At 37.2% G+C, this 18,247-nt stretch overlaps 1 protein-coding gene across 3 annotated transcripts in view; it reads left to right on the top strand.

Moving 5' to 3' along the window:
* Nucleotides 1-18,247, top strand: part of pcdh1b (protocadherin 1b) — a 163,807-nt gene that overhangs the window by 126,447 nt on the left and 19,113 nt on the right. Inside the window, exon 5 of one of the 3 annotated variants that reach the window (XM_084132323.1) lies at nt 6,132-7,664. The exons of 1 other annotated variant lie outside the window; for it this stretch is intronic. In XM_084132323.1, the coding sequence (XP_083988449.1) occupies nt 6,132-6,187 (56 nt within the window). In that variant the 3' untranslated portion in view covers nt 6,188-7,664. Of the gene's footprint in view, nt 1-6,131; nt 7,665-18,247 lie in introns of those variants that run through there. One more of the 3 variants, XM_084132324.1, reaches the window with a different exon arrangement.

Genomic DNA, 18,247 nt, shown 5'->3' with positions numbered 1-18,247 from the left:
ACAATATTAATTGGTGCAAGATTTTTGTCAATCAGTAATTAACAATAATACATTTACTAAATATTGGTGTCTGTGTAGTGGTGAGATGGCGTGGTGAGACTGCATATGATAACATGTATATGTATGACATGTTAGGAAGGCAATCCCTTTCCTTGAACAATGTTTAGCAAAATATTTCACTACAAAATACTGCAATTGGCCATTCAAAACCGAGTATTCTATAGAGCAGTGAAAAGAAGTTTTGACATCTGGCTCAACATGAAGCTTAAACAACCCCTGTCCCATAAATACTTAATCCGTAGGAAAGAAAAACGGAGGATGGCAAAAGGATGAGAGGGAGGTAGACATAAAAACATGAGATGAAGAGACCCAGTGCTAGCTAAGAGGATTAATAGTCATATGTTGGCATGGAGACGAAGTTGGCCACACGATTAGACAACCTTGCCTTTATTGTATCAGCCACTTCTTTACAGAGTCTGATGAGTGAGCTGTCGTCTGAGAAAATCCAAAGCAGGAAGTGCAGAACGAATGAAAGAGGAATGCATGAAACACTCCAGCAGTCTAAGAAGTCTCTTTCAGATCCGGTGCTTCGACAGTTACAGAATCTTTCCCCCTCCCTTCACAGAGGCATTGTCAGTGCCGCCTGGATCTCTAAACAGTCACTCACAGTACTTTTGTCTCTGGGCTGGATAGATCCTCTGACATCATGGCAGTTACAGCTGAGCGCTCATGGATGAACTATCTGTGCGGCATCTCAACTAGGCTCACACACACATACAGTAGACACACAACTTTATGATGTTATTGAGAAAATATGCACTAGGGTTTACATTGATTTTATTTTACTTTGACATTTCATTGTCTTCATAATGCAGAGAGAGTTGAATAAGACGATTTAAATGCTTGTTGGGTTTGGCTAAAGGGAAAAATATTGTAGCTCCAGGTTTTTCTTTAAGAAGTGAGCTAAATTAAAGGGTTTTTTTTAATGTTGAAAAATAAGAGCAATTAAATTACTGTACCTATGGTAATTTGAGAAATATAATTCAGATTTATTCTGACTATGAAAGCAGTAAATTATTTAGACTTTTTTGGGGCAAATTTATGTGCAAAGTTTAAGCTGTCAGTTCTACTATTGCTTTCATCTAGTTTAAACTAAAGTCGGGTATGAGCATCTCCTTAATGAGTTCCTCTCCTCTCTCTCTCTCTCTCTCTCTCTCTCTCTCTCTCTCTCTCTCTCTCTCTCAAATTTTTTTTTCAGAAAGACATTTCATCATCTGAACAATCAGTATGTTACAATAGTGCGATCCATTGAACACACTGTACTTCTATCCCTCACAGCTTCGTTTAAAAAATAAATAAATATGGCAGTACCCTCACTCAGGTCCATTCGTTCCATGACTGAAATAGAATTCCTTATAAATCTGTTGCGTGATTTTAGTAACAAGAATCAGTCTTAATCAATACATGAAATCACAGATGTTCTCTGTTCATAATTAACTTAAAATAATAATAATAATAATAATAATAATAATAATCTAGTCCGAATAAAGCTTCTGACTGGCACTGTGTCCGTGTTGCAATACGATTCCAGATACAAGTAGTTTGTCTGTCCACACCAGACGCAACACTATGAGGAGCAACAATATCAATCAAAATGACAGCCAATCAGAAGCATGGGTGGGCGCTGGGCGGGCTCTCTCTGCAAGTGATCTGCATTTGATCTGCATTTGCACAAAAATGGATAAGTAAATAATCAAATTCATAAATATTACACAATTTTAAAATGAATAAAACTACTGTACATAGTGAGTGACTGAAACCATCTTTGACATAGAATACACTGATTTGTTTACGCTGAATTCACAGTTTGAACGTTCTCGTTGCCTTTATTTTCCAGATCTGAGGTGAATTATCCATTGTCACTTTCAGAGGCTATGATCAAGATCAAGCAAAATGTATTCAAGCACGTTAAATTCTTTTAACAATAAAGAAAGCACACAATCACTAACTGATATTATCTTTGTCATACTTTGTATGTTATTGTTCCAGCTGTGGCATTGCACATACTTGTCGCATATTGTTGTCGAAAACTCTGATTAACACAGAAAAGATACCTTTTATCTCATGTCGCAGTGGCATGTCGCGTCTGGTTAGGACGCGGTGTTACGGATAGGTCATCACGACAGCTGCTGTACCCTGTGTGATGCCAAGGGTGCATCCCCTTTCGTAGGCACCCTCAATGGGTTTTGGAAGGCAAACCCAGACACACACATACTGTCTCCCACTGGAACCAGGTACCCTCACTATGCTTCAATGTGCCACGCTGGGCCTATGGCATACGCACATGTCTAACGTGCATCCATGCTGCGTCGTCTCACTGTGTGGAATTAATAACAAATGTTACTTATGCGGTCGACCCTCAAACCTCCCCCGCACTGCCCATAACATGTCTCTCACAGAGCCGTATGTTTCACAGTACAGAAAATAATTCACTAAAGTGCCGTACGCCTGGACAAAAGAAGGACCTTGAATGTCTCGTAGCTTCTTAATGAAGTTCAGGATTTCTGAACTTTTTGCCGAGCCAAGTGACTGCTGACTGTCTGAAGTATCGCAAGGCCACTAAAGCAAATCCTGTAGCTGCTCCAGTTATAAAGCAAACAAATAGTCACACTGCTGTCAAAGCAACCATTTCTCAGACAGTAGATTGTCTATAGACCACAAATCAGTTCATTGTCGTCTCATAAAATCTGTTGCTATGACACTTCCACAGCAATAAATCACAGTTAGTCATTCAGCTGTTGATACGAAATGGAGGATATGGAGATTTTGTGAGGCCAACACTTTGTTCGCACCTAGTTAGACAGAGACGGTTTTATTTTCAGCCATCTGATGAACGGCTCGGTTATGATTGTTAGACAACATGAATAATGGCCCTAAGAAAGTAGACGAATGGAGGAATAGATAAATAAAGACATCAACAAACAATGAGGCGTCAGTGCAAGTATGATCACATTTGCCAGGCAGACGCCGGTGCACCATTTATCCTCCTTCTGAAAGACAGATAGCAGGAGGGAGAATGAAAGTTGACCCCGTATCCCAAATTGTCATTATTGCCATTTTTGACAGACAGCTTAGTTGTTTTACTCGAATGCGTTAGGGCAGACTTATTGGTTTGCTGGCTATGCTGCAAAAAATTGGATGCAAAAAAGTAAATAAAAATATAGGGGAGAATTTTATTTTATTTTTATTTTCCAGCATGCTTATTTAAATGCCTGAAAATAAGCAAATCACTGCAATCTCTCCTTCCCTCTCAGTCTCAATGTATTCCATATCTCTCTCTTTCACACTGTTTGGTGTGGGATTAGAGCTCTTGAGCTATGTTTAAGTGGTGTTTATGCAAATAATCACTAGCCTCAGCACAATTATTTAAAGTGCTAACAACAGAAAAATGCATCTTGCTCAGGCTGACAACAGTCACACTCCCACTTACTGTGGCCATCTGCCTTTGGCGTAACACGCTTTTTACTCCATTTCCATTTCCTGTTAAAGGTTTTGAACAAGCGCCTGTTGATTATCCCCATGTGTCGTCATTGTGAATAATCAGAACAAGGTTGGAGACCTCTAATTTTCCTTGATTTGGGGCTTTTGAAGAGTTGCAAATTTTATTTTTGTTAGTTTTTTATTTTATTTTACCAGAAAATATTTTTATTAGGATGTGTAATTTATTAAGCCAGCTGGCTGGGGTGTACAGGGATCACTGTAAGCAGATGGTTAGTTAACTTTTATTTATTTTACCACAATACATCCAATAATAGATAGCAGATAAATAGATGGGAATGTTGTCCAATTGGAAAAAGTCATCCTTTTGTTGTTGGGGAATGGCTTAAAAAGCACATTGGAAAAATTGGAATAAAGTAAATAAAACGGCATGCAATTGGCCGGTGACTTTACTAAGAACTGCAATTAATATATGGTTAAAACTGTAAGTTAATCAGTCCCTCATTGATGTAAGTGGTGTGAACAGTTTGTATGTTTTAGACCATAATTCAAACATATTTTATGTTTGTTAGATAATTTACTATCAGAAGTTTACCTTGCATTTATATATATATATATATATATATATATATATATATATATAAACACAGTTATTATATATCTGATGGATCATGTGACAATGAAGACCATTTTTTACAAAAATGTCATCAACCCAAACTTAATGGTACTGTACCTATTTTTCCCTCTTCGTCTTTTTTTTTCTCTCACTTATTTTAACACTGTATTTTGTATCGGTCTATGTTTTTTAAAACGTACTAATTGTTGTAACATCTTTGATGACTAGAGTATAAACCTTGTGCACTGAGATAACTCCGTGGTCATCCATCTATAGAGTCAAACCTCATTGAAAATCATTGGGTTGAGAGGGGTGGAAGGGATCCCGTTGCAAGAACAACAATGGTACATCACGTCAGGAGGTAACCTCTGACGCAGGTGCTCATGGGAAGGTGCTAAACGGGTGCAGTGGCAGGCTGTGAGCCTCATTAGGCCCAGATGCTACCCGACACACTCACGGGCCTGCCTGCATACACACACTTCGACAGATGTCGAGGTTGCAGAGGTGAGGACCAGGATTAGGGAAGGGCTCTTGTCTCAGTGATTAGATCTGAGAAAACAGCTTGAGCAAGGCCACTAAAAGCCCTGTTGGGTGCACCTGAAGCCATAAACCAATGACTGTGTACTGTGTATATATGTGCATGTGCACTCGTTAAAAAAAACAAAAAAAAAAAACATATTGTATCCAATAGTAGAATTATGGTCATGTTCACTGTATAATTTCTTTTATACAGCCTATGTTATGTCCTTCGTCTTTTATCCTTGCATTCCATTCCTGTCCACCTTCAAAAAAAAAAAAAAAAAAAGTAAAAGCAGGGCTCAACAAGATTTTATTAGCTTCTCAGATTTTTGTATTATTATTTTAGAGTAATATATTTATATAATATAATATTATGTATGTGAAATGTATATAATATGTGTGCCATCCTTATTGTTGAGCCCTGCGTACATTTAAGTTTAAATCATCCTAAATAAATCTCAAACTTTGCATTACATAACTTCCGCACCTTACACCTGCGCATCAAAAACGATGGGTCAGCAGCAGGCAGTCCTGAATACAAAGCTAACGCGTCACCTTTAATGCCGTGATAAAAAGTCTGTGTCTGCATTAGTGACATGCAGGATCCGTAAGGCGCGCACTGGTCTCTGGACAGATTGCAGCAGCTGGTGTTTGTGTCAGCAGGGTACAGTGAAGCAGTGGCTGAAACTGTTACTGTGCAGTGCCTCATTGCCTACTGATGAGATGAAATGTCAGTTGCATTTCTCCTGCTGATCTGCACCCGGTAGGCAAGCTGTGCCTACTGCGAAAGGAGTCTGTGTCCTAACATTGTGAGAGACCTCTGGATCAGTCATTGGCTGTAAAAAGCAGTGTGGGCCAGCAGGAACTGTTGTGGAAAAATAGCGTAGTCACTGTTGCTCTATTTTGTGTAACGAGTCTATCTCAACATTGTATCTTAGCGATGAGTAACAGGGATTGTATGGAAACTTTTTGGGGACTTGTGACTTTTTCATTTTGTGTTTCCTGGCAATAATAATGCATGGTTTCTATATATTGTAATGGTCAACAGCACAGAGAGAAAAAAACAACCGAGAGCATGGCCATCTGGGCAGTGCTGCCATACAAGTGTGCACTATAGGGGGGAAGGTTTGTTCAAATCAGTCTCTGAATGAACTTTGCAAAGACAACTTACCCTCAAAAAAAGTTTTGTACATTCTCTGTGTGACATAAATGGCATTAATATACAGTTACAATGTAAAACTGTTCATTACAGCAAAATAAATGTAATAATTGATAACAGTAAAGGAGCTCTAATCCCACATTTTGAATGGATAGAGCAGGTTTTTGGTCTTGCCCCCTTGCTCTTCTCACCTCCTAATGTTGTTTACACATATTCGTCCAAATATATGTTTTAATTGCACTATTAATATATATTTATTTATTTTTAATAGAAATATTTTTGCATGGAATGTATTGCGTTCCAGTACGTGAGTAGTAAGTCGTATCTATCCTCTTGTAGGTGCAGTAACGGGCGTTGACCAAGAGAAGGGGGCCGGCCAAAAAAGACTGCCTTAAACATTCTTCTTTTTCCAAAAGGTTTTTCTTTTTGCTCTGCGGGAGTAAGACAGAGCTTGCCTCTTGTCACAGATTGCCATTTCACATATCTCTTCATCTCTGAAATATATATATAACTACCTTTTTCACACATAAACAATGAGAAAACCAAATGGACAAAGTCGGAAAGGAAAAGCTGACTGAAAATGGGCATCTGTCCGCTGATGTTTGTCACCCCAACCATGACGTTTTTTTTTCCTCCGTAGCTTTTTGGGAGCGGATATCTTTCGTCTAAGGACACTGCAAGAAATTTGGACTAATGGATTTGTGATATCTCCATTTTTGCCTCTCCTCCGCTGTGCATTTCTTCCCTTTGCTATGAACTCTTTTATATGGACTTACCCCCTTCCTCTCTTCTCCTGTCCTCTTTGAACCCCACTGGAGTCTTACTATCATTGTAATCACCCAAGGTTTGGTAGGTATGTCTTTCCTCTGTCCTTCTTCCTTCTTTTCAATATACTCTCCTCACTCTGTCTCCTTTTCTATACCACAGCCAGACCATTCACATTAATTGAAAAACCACCTAAGAGGACTTAATAGCTTCTCTAATGCACTCTGACCTCTTATCAAATATGGCAATGCTATATTCCTCCCATAACTCAGTCTTTCTCATCTTGCTACATAAAAAACAGGGAATGGTTTATGAGAAAGAGGAAAGACTGCTTTGCAGCCGAATCGAATGAAGACTTCACATTTCAGTTTATATGTTCCCCTTTCTCATTCTCGTCTCCCCTCTAAGTGAAAAGAAGCAAGAGCAAAGATTAGGTTTAGGTGAGAACATTATCTCTGTTTTGGCTACTCTAAACCAAACGGAGCTCAGTGCCATAGAGAATCAGCCAGTCACGTTTGTTAATTAGATTGTTTGACTGTAACAAACTTCATTCCAGTCTCTCTCTCTCTCTCTCTCTCTCTCTCTCTCTCTCTCTCTCTCTCTCTCTCTCTCTCTCTCTCTCTCTCTCTCTCTCTCGCGCGCTATGAAGGCAATGACCACTTTGCCTCACACCAATGACTGTGCCACAATGTAACAGACGCCAAATACACGTTTGCCTTTGAACTGAGAACACATACTGATGTGAATATTGTAGTCATTGACGTTCCTCCGTCTCTACATTGGGAATGTGTAAATATGTAACTAGCTTTGAATGATATTTATCAAATATATATGAATATATGGTACACCTGACAGTACGTCCGTAATGTGAAAAGTTATTTTATGATCACATACAGTATGGAATTTTACTTCTCTGTATGTCTGAGACAGTGATTACAAAAGCAGTAGATAGGAAGGTTAGATTAATGTCATGAGTCATTTACTTACATTAAGCCAGTGATAGAGATTCTGTCGGCTCTGCAGACAGTCTAGCAGAAAGTGCTGTTCTTGTGAATGTACTTTGTATTCAGCCATTTTTAGTACAATAAATGGACTTATCAACATCCACTTGCTGTGTCTGTAGTTTTACTAATAGATGAGCACTTTAAATGCATGAGACCAGCTGTTTTTGGATTGACATAAAAAATAAAATAAAATAAAACAGAACAAACAAAACATAATGTGATGACATTAGATGCTGATACCATGGTATTTTAATATATACCATGGTACTGAATGATCACCATAGTCATGTATCATGGTATTGGCATAATACTCCTAGGTACTTCATACATTTCCTAGTACACGGTGATTATAAATAAATAACTATATAACTATATATATATATATATATATATATATATATATATATATATATATATATATATATATATATATATATATATATATATATATATATATATATATATAGTTTTATAAACAATTTGCCAAACAAATTTTGTAGGTACAGTATGAAATCAGAAAGTAAAAAAAAAGTTTTACTTTAGGTCTGTGTAATTTTTTTCTAAAAGAAATATATTTGGTTTGATAATTTATATAATGCATTAGTACATTTGGAAGGATACATTAAATTGATCAAAAGTGGGGGAAAAAAAGAAAAACTCTACACATACACAGTAACCAGTAATCTTGATGGTGTTTGTTATAAAGTATATAAAGTCACAAGAAACTGAGAATGTCGTATATGACAACTGCAAAAGAAGACAAGAGCTGATGAAAGACAAAATTCATAATGCAAAAACACATTTGAATTGTTATTTAGGTGAACTGTAAATGTGTTTTTGAAATAGACAGTGCTTATGTTTTTTTTTTTTTTTTTTTTTTCTTCACAGTCTCTGTTGAATCATAAAGCAGCGATCAACAACATTTTTTTTTTCCTTTCTCAGAGCGAAAAGAACAACACTCCGGCATTTGCATATCAGTACCCAAAAGGTGGTCAAGGAGAGAGATGACAGAATGTGACATTTTTGTTCAGCAGGAAGAAATCAACAGAGCTATTGTTACTGCTATCCCTATTTCTGAGTGGTATTTATTAAGGTCCAAAACAATATTGAATGGATCATTAAAGGAGTGCAGGGTGAGGGTACAGGTGTGTGTGTTTGTGCGTGTGTATGTGTGTTTTGCTTGAGAGGGTGTAGTAGCAGTAATCACAAAACACATCCCAGGAAACTGCAACTCTATTTTCACGTTCTAATTCAGGCAGAGCTTGATGACAAGATGAAAGACTTGTGTACTTCCACTCACACCTTGCACAAACACATCGTGCATGTGTGTACGAGTGGGCTGTGAGAGATAGCGGTGATGTCAGCTAGCAACTGAAGGTATTTAAAATCCAACTGAATTTAATTAAACCATAACTTGCAGGCCTAATTAATGATATAGATGTGAATGTTTTTTAAATGTTTTTTTTTTTTTTTTTTGCAACATTCCATGGTTTTGAATTTAAAGTTTGTACATTTGAATTCTAGATGTGATTTGACAAGTTTATTTTTTTTATGATGTACTGTATATTAAAGTTTAGAATTTTTAAATTTGAGTTTTAGATGTTAACTGTAATATTTTTTTGTGGCATTTTATCGATTTTGTATCGATCTGTTTAAAAATACAAAACAATTTAATTGAGCAATTTTGTTAAATGTCATGTCTAGAATTCATATACAATTCTATTTGTAAAATATACATAAAAAATAAGTTTGCAACAAGTTTTACAAATACACAATATTTTGGCATTTTTCTAGTCCCATAAAAATCCTTGTTTCCTGATCCTTTCCTGTGGTAATCAGGTTTAAGTTTACTTAAATTATAATTGTGAGTACAAATGATATCAAAGCAATATAGTTTTTTTCCTTCAATCACCCTGCACTGTATAAGCAAATAAACAACATTGACTCTTGCCTCTAAAATGCTGTTTGACATGCTAGGTGCTGCCCTGTGGCAAAAGGCCTCCCGACTTACACACACACAATCATTTTGTCTGAATAAGTAGACTTGAGTGAATATTAAGTCTTTGCGGCATGTGTGTATATGTGCGTCTGCATTTGTATGTTTGTCTTAAGGGCACTGCCAACGTGAACCGGCTGTGAATGCTCTCAGACAGATGGTGTGAGGCAGTGTTTGGCTAAACAGGGCATTTACCTGTTACCACACTATCAATCAGTACAGGCAAACTCACATGCTCAGCGCGTTTCCAACACCTCTAGCACAGATGTGTTCTAGTTTCAAATATACGGACACGGCCACGCTATTCTCAGATCTGTATATCCCCCGGGGTCCTCACATGACTATATCCCAGTGCCCTGCTCAGGCTGGCTAAGGACATGCCTGACTGTAAAGAGAATCCCATTAGCGAGGTCTTTAGTGTTTTGTGGGTCGGTTTTGGCCCGTCCACTCGAACTGGCACAATGCTGGGCTAGTGCTGGGCAAACAGAGGGTGCTTATTACAGTGCTGCGCTTCTGTGCCAGCCTAGCCAAGCCTGACAGCGCCAGCTCACAGCATAATCCACTCTCTCTACCTCCTTCCTCACTGTTTTCCAAATTACCTTCCATCTCTCACACTCCACAGACTATCCCTTTCTTTTGCATATGCAGATTTGACTTATTCCACCATCTTCAAACAGGGAAAAGATTGGCAGTTTGTTTGTTAATCCATTCCATTTTGACTGTGCATTATTCAAATGTTCAGATTTAGATTGACTCACTTCACATATTCTGTCATCTTTTTATGGAAATTATTTCCTGCCTCAAAAGTAACAATAATAATAATAATTATGAGATAAAAGTAGGTATGAAATGAAAATCACCTTTTTTATTTTCTAAATGCATCTGATGAACAATACATCCATGGAAAGGTTTCCTTTTATATATTTATTTATTTAGAGTAAATTTATTTAGACCCGATCTTTGGGAAAATGACTTCTCTGGTGACGTATGCCATACTCCTCCAATGCTTTTGTCTGTTTAAATCCCGCCCCTTTTGTACAATCAACTGCAAGCTCGCATTCAGATCTGTCTCAGATGTATGTCACAATATGGAAGAAATTGTCTGCCACTACTTCCGTTACATTGTGACTTAAGGTTTAAATCGCAAATGCGGGATGTAATATAAAGTATGAATTACGAGAAAATATCACATTGTGAGATACAAGTCAAAATTATGAGAAACAAAGTCACAACTCTGAGATATCAAGTCACATTGTGAGATTTAAAGTCACAATTACAAGTAAAAAAGTCTCAACCATAAAGACAACAATGTGTGGTAAAAAAGTCTCAATTATCAGAGAAAAAAAGTCACAATTGGGAGATACAGACTAAAAGCACAATATCCAGTATAAATTTCCAATTACTAAAAGAAAGAAAAAAATCACATTGTGAAATAGAAAGGTACAATTGTGAGATATAGTCACAGTGTTTGTTGTATGGTGTTTTTGTATGAGTTACCAATAGGAAGAGAAAGTTGGCACACCACAGCTCCAAAAATAGAAAAATATTTATTTCATGTTCTCACCACAGGTCACATTTAGTTTTTTTGTAAGAGTTGCCACTGTTTTCTTCACTTGTCAGAGTTCATCTCAATTTGTTTTCTTTCACTTCTGTCCTGTCTCCCGCTGCTCGCCATATGCCCTTAATTGTTTTCAGTCTCTGCAAACCTTACAGCGCTATGCGTGACAGACAGACAGGTTAAGAAGGGAGTGAGGGACAGGCAGGGATAAGCAGATATCTGATAGAGAGGAAATGTGCTCCTGTGGCGAAGACGCTCGTTAGCGTTAGCATTGGCTAATCCTCTCTTATTAATGGGCTCCATTGCAGTGCTGTTGTGTGCGCAGAGGATTAGCTGTTGTTTGTCTCTCCTCCTGTGTTATGTTGTTCTAGCCTCATGTGGGTCAGAGGGGAGACTATTACTGAGCTGCCCTGTTATAGTGGCTCACACAGACTCTTTGGTAGTGGTGCTTAGCACAGGTGTACAGCTGAATTGAAAATGAAGTCTTGGACACAAACACACACTCACTCACTCACTCACTCACAACCAGTTTATTTCTTACACCCCTAGTGCTTTTGGATGAGGGTATAGGATTTCGTGTGTGGGCGTGTTTTCTTTGGATAGGGTTTCTGTTAAGCCACAGGGCGAATGTGTTTCTGCCCCAGTTAGGCCGCTCTGCCCTGGCATGGCTTGAACTGGCATGAGTGTGCCACTGATACCCGTGGGCACTTGTTATTCTAGAGCACAGAGGACGTGGGCAGACTCTTGTAACGAAAAGCCCCACAAACATCAGTCACCGAACACCTCTACGTTCTGAACTCAGGTCAGCGTTGGTGTGCCAAAGTCTTGCTCATTCCTAAATGTCAGAGAACAAATTCGCTTTGAGCTGAAAATAGTACTGCTTTCAGCCGAAGAGTGTTGAAACAAATGCCTTTATTCTTTTTTGTCCTGTCAATTTACAATATGTAAAGCAGTGAGATCACAAACTGAAATCTGTACCTTAAAGAACTCATGAAGTGGTTTGACAAATTCAATGTTTTAAATCAAAAGAAACTGTGCTCTTTAAAGCTAGTTGAGCACTAATTTGGCACTTTTCACTTTCTGGAGAAATAACCTGTTTTTTCCCCCTCTACAGCTGAGATAGAATTGAGTATTTTATCATAAAATATCAAATTTTTCATTTTTATATAGCCAGTAGCCTTTATTTAATGGTACACCGCAAATGAATAATTTGCTACTTGCTATCACTAGTTGGACTCGTTCAGAAGAACATTTAATTGTCAAAAATATGTATATACCACTGAGCAGAATATCTATCTATCTTAACATTTTGGCTGTTTTCCAGCAAATTACAAAAATGTGGGTTTACATTAGCATATTGATAGCTTCGAAGCTAACAGTCATGATCTAAAATACTTTAGTATTTAGCACCCCAAAAAGCTAGACTTGTTATTTCAGATATGCACTTATATTAAGTTATCAGCCATTTCAGAGGCTAAAATGAATATCCCAGGCTTCACAGGTGTGATTGTTACCCTTTGAAGTCAGGGTGTGTAGCGTGTGCTTGTGTGTGAGAGAGTGCTAGCAGTGCTATCAGGGGACACTTTGCTCCTCTGTGCTGGATCTCTCTGTGGGCGAGTTCCCGCTGTGTGTGTGTGTGTGTGTGTGTGTGTGTGTGTGTGTGTGTGTGTGTGTGTGTGTGTGTGTGTGTGTGTGTGTGTGTGTGTGTGTGTGTGTGTGTGTGTGTGTGTGTGTGTAAAGATGTGTACCTCGGAGAGATCTCACAGTGTGTGGCCAGTAGAAGTATTGTCCTGGTTAATTAGCAGCACAGCGGTCATATCCACACACTGGCCTTCAGAGCTCTCTGACACTCGAATTGTGAGTATATTGTGTCTTTGTTTTACACACTTACACCACACTAACACTGACATGTCCTTCAGTATTGTTTGTGGCTATTCTCTGTCCATTTTTGCCTCCTAAAACTACTCTTTCTATCAGCTTTAAACATCACCATGAGCTTTGTTCTTTTAACCAGTTCATCTTCTTCAGCTATCAGCACCTTTGGCTCTGTGGACTTTTTTAACTCCCACAAGCCTCATTTTTCAAACTAACAATGTTCAACATGGGACGCCCACGCCATAGGAGAATTCTCATTTCCATCGCGTTTTAAATCACATTTTTTATTTGATAACATTCTGTAAAAAAATGACAATGAGTGAAATTACAAGTTAAACATTGTAAAAATGGCCAACATGTTTGTTTTGCTAAAACTAATTTCATGACTAGAATGTTATGTATCCTAAATACACACAATTAAATATTACATTTAAAATACACAATTCTTTTCCCCCACACATCACATTCCTGTGATGGAAAGGTGTTCAGCATCATTACTCCAGTCTTCAGTGTCACATGATCCTTCAGAAATCATTTGAATATGCTAATGTGGTGCTCAAGGAACATTTCTTATTATCAATAGTTATGTAATTTCACCCTCATCAGACTGTCTTTACTCTTAAACTACCAGTGTTGCTCAAACTGTCAATGCTTTTAATGTTATGTCGCCTTTAAGATCTTATGAAATGCATATTTATGCTCGTTCTGCCCTTTATCAGTAGAGTGAGCGTCTGTATTTGACTTTAGGGGTTCCCTCAAGAGGAAAATGGCATTAATTTCCATTTAAAATCAAAGCTCTTTCCTTAAGGTTTCTAGAGCGGGGATAGCAGTCAGACATAAAGCTTTTATTTATGGTTGTTTCTTGTTTTGCAACTTGCAGAGGAAGTGTGGTACAAGTTGTACTTGGTTGTATGCAATGTTGCAAATAGAGTGTATGAGACTTGTGCACATTTGCTTGTTAGAGCCTCTGTGGCTTTTTGAATCAATCTAATTTATTTTCTCCCTAAAATCACTTTGTAATCAGCAAATCCAGAAAGGAGGTAGTTTATTTTTTTTTCAACCATTCCTATTTCATTCCTACCCTACTACGTTACCTTAAGACCCCAAAACCAAGGGAATCATAACAATGACCTGTCCTCGATGGTCTGCTAGGGAGAGTCAGAAAGCATCATACATCGTGCTGAGCTGAAAATGGATGATAGGATGTTCCCCGTCTTTCAACCTCAAACATTAGCACCGTACTTCATGTCAGAGAGATACATAGTGGAAGTGAAGTGGAGGGAAAAAAACTGAAAAGTAATAATGGCATTGTGCACTCAACTTTCTCACACTTTTCTATTGTTATTCAGCTTCTAATCTGCAATGCAAGGGAATTAAAGCTGGGAGCTTTGCCCACTATCAGTAGCAGAGGTAAAAATGGATTGTGTTTAATAATGAATCAAACAAGTTCGGCAGCACACACACACACAGCATACACACTTCCTATATTTCACCTTAAATGTTGAAAGCCCTTGATTCTGTGCACACTTTTTCTGGTGGAGAAGAAAGGAGAAGACAAAACAGAAGAGATATATAAGCATATAAGGGTTCTTTGGGCTGCTCTGCGTTGTTTTCCTTTGAAGAGTCACTGGTTTCCAAATCCTGTGAATTCAGGTGGGCGTCCGAACTTTAGAATCTTGTGCTGCTAATTGATAGATAGACTATTCTGCCATTAGACTATATTTTAAATTAGTGATTTGTCTCCCAACCAGTTGAAAAAAAAAAGTGTTGCAAATCTGTTTCCACTGGGTCACAAATAGGAGGGAATATTTGTTAAATGCTAGTATTAAAATTGATCTAGCAATATTATCATGCATCATTAGGATACAAAAGTAATAAATGGGTGCATAAACTTATGAGGCAAGACAGAATTCTTTTTCAATCAAATTTGATGGTATGTCGGTGCAAATTATTTTTTGTTTTATTTTTTACTTAGTGACATGGCTAATGCTAATATATTATTTTGCCTATTTTTTGTTCCATGTGTTAAGCTGGTAAATTACATGTATACTTTTGTTTATTATTTTATCAAAATTATTACCCTTATTTTACCCTTGTTTTATTTTAGTAATTGTTAATATTTTGGCCCCATTCAGTTCCTATTTATATTTTATACATTTTAAATTCCTATGGCGCTTTGTACAATAAACTTTTTTTGTTAGTGTGTTGGGTCACGCTTGATTCCCGATGTAGAATCTGGGTCTTGAAGCAATAACCAGTTGAGAACCACTGATTTAGACCAACGTGGGGTTTGACCCAGAACAATAACATACTGACACAAATCTATTTCCTCTCTCACAAAACCTTCCAGTAGCTCCATCCCTTCCCCAGAGGCCTGAGAAAGAGAGAATAAGGAAGATAAGTTGAATTGTAAGCAATGCTGCACATTGATTCATAACTAATGTACCCCTATGAGAAGGATACGTGAGATAGAGCACATTATTTATTGAAAAACAATAAATCAGGCATTTAAGATAATCACTGGTACATTTTAGTTCAATTTTCACTCCTTTGAGTTTTTACTCTAATCTTACTCACTAAAAAAGACGTCTTATAATTTTTTTGGAAGTATTTTTTTTTTCTCGTTTATCTTATCTCGTTTCAGCCTCTAACAAGATAGCAAAAGAAACACAGGCAGTCTAACTTGAGAGATACTTGCCCAAGGCATTATTCGATTTAACTTGTATTAACTCTGTTTAATACAGCACGCCATTTTACTATGTGAACAGTATGTGAAATGATGGCAGATCTGACTTATCTCCTGAAGTTTGTGTCTTCAGGAGCTAATCATCACGCAGATCAAATACAGAACTCAGTTATGTTCTCATGTTCAGTGTGGAGAGAGAAAATGCTAAATGAAAGCAATGCTGCTTTTTTGTCTTTCCATTTTCTCAGATAATGATGGTAAATTTGGAATTTGGAGCATGAAATGATGCTACAGCGGCAGAGAGAGGGAGGGGGAAAGAGAGAGAGAATAAGAACAACAGCAAGAAAAGGATAACAACAGAGACATCACACAACTGTGAAGCAAACAAAACAATCATATTGCAGTTCTGAAAGCTGAACGTGTCCTATTGAGGGGAAGAATCTTTCAAAAAGGTCAAAACTTATCTGCATGACTGCACTCTTATAGGCGGGATGGGAAGCCGACTGCTTTAATATGTTCCTCTAAACAACAACAGCATAAAGCAACGAATAAGTTAATGAGAGAATAGCTTGTTATACGCTCGATGTGGATTTAGTGAGAACATTATTTTAGTTATTGCTTTTATTCTTGTGCTGTTTGTAAGGCCAAGAGCCTCCTCTAACAAAACAATGCTTTTCTAACACATAATCTCTTTTAATAACTGTTATATTATATTTTCTAATCATCAAATCAAGTAGATTACATAGCCTACCATCCAACATCACTGGTATTTTTGAATCACTCTGCTTGTTTGTGTTTGTTCCAGACATACTTTATGTATCTGTGTTAGTAGAGGGATTTTTCAGTGACTCTTTCTACAGGTTACATAGTTAAACCGGTAGGTGGCGACAAGTGTATTTACGAGTTATTAGGTAATTAATTCATTCAAGCTATTTATCAAAACCACTGATTAATTAAGAAATGAAACATGTGACTGTGATTAATTGAATAATTCATTCAACCAACATATTTAAAACCTTTTAAATAATTTGGATGTACTACATCCTTCATGTTGTCATTGTCATGTGACTTACCAGCATCAGATACGTAGCTTAACTGCCATTCACAAATCCTCTCCTGTGGCCTCATGGGGTAGTAAAGTGTCAATTGAATGCATAAGTCATCAGAGTACTTTACGACTACTGTTTTATGACTACTGTGAATTCTGGACATACTGCTCTCATTTCACATGCTGTTTTTTGCCTACTATAGTAGGGAAGTATGCAATTTAGGGTGCAACTCAACTCAACTCAACTCAACTTTTATTTATAAAGCACTTTCAAAACCATTAGAATGGACCAAAGTGCTGTCCATAAGTAGGCTAAACAATAACTCTAAAATACATACAAACATTAAGTTACATTAAAACAAGACACAAGAGAATCAAACAACAAATCACTCACAGTTCTCAGACCTAATCAAACGCCAAAGGCTTGATTAAATAAATAAGTCTTCAAATCCTTTTTAAAAATATCCATGCCTGATGAGGTTTTTAAGGATAGTGGCAACACATTCCAAAGTGCAGGAGCCGCAACAGAAAAAGCACGGTCACCACTACGCCTCAAACGAGACCGTGGGACGGTTAGGAGCATATTCTGAGACGAGCGAAGGTGACGTTGAGACTGATAAGGAATTAACATGTATTTTATATACTCAGGTGCAGTCAATGACTTTATGAGTGATTCATTGAATCATTCATTAAACAGATTTGTGCAAAAATGCTGAATTATTCAAGAATGAAACATCACAGCTGCCTGAAAAAAATAAAATAAAAAAAGTTAGTTCACCACTAAACCACACCCTTATGATTTATTTAATGAGTCTGAATGGATTTTAAATAGCCCTTCTTGCCTTTCAGAATATGCCGCTTATAATGTGCACAATATTGTCTGGAGTTGTGTTCAAATACACTCATTATTAATCATTCCTTCATCACATAATGAATTATGTGATACATGCCATGTAGAGAATGAACAAGCAAGTCAGCAGTTTTGCACACAATATGCATGAATGTGTAAAATGTATCTTTTGCGAGTTCAACACTGCAGCGAGATGTCATTGTATAAGCAGAGGAAAAACTTTCAGTTGTACGTCTTTTTTCCATACTGACAACCTGTCACTGACAGCTACTCTCAGTGGTTGCATGAGAAAGTCTCTTGGCATTGTGCTGACGCTTGCATCATTACCATAGCAACCAATGTAGATATACATGTCCATTAAGCTAAGCAAACAGATCCAGTTTTGCCCGCTTACAAAATGACAGTGCAGAAAGTTAGTCCCAAAGACTAGTTTGTTGTAAACCAAAATGGGATCTCCTTGAAACAGTGTAAGAAACTATCTGAGGCTTTGCCATTTTATCATATATATATATATATATATATATATGATATATATATATATATATATATATATATATATATATATTTTTTTTTTTTTTTTTTTTTTTATAGTAGCATCTACTGTATTTCAGCCGAACCTACGGTTACCATGACACGTCTTTGTAAGGATTCCTCGTCTGTGTTCTGGAGCTTT

Source organism: Abramis brama (genome assembly GCF_963993115.1).
Source record: "Abramis brama genome assembly, chromosome: 13".
In the NCBI taxonomy this organism is placed as follows: Eukaryota; Metazoa; Chordata; class Actinopteri; order Cypriniformes; family Leuciscidae; genus Abramis; species Abramis brama.
Note: the sequence above shows the minus strand (reverse complement) of the source record. Positions and strands in the feature narration are given on the sequence as shown.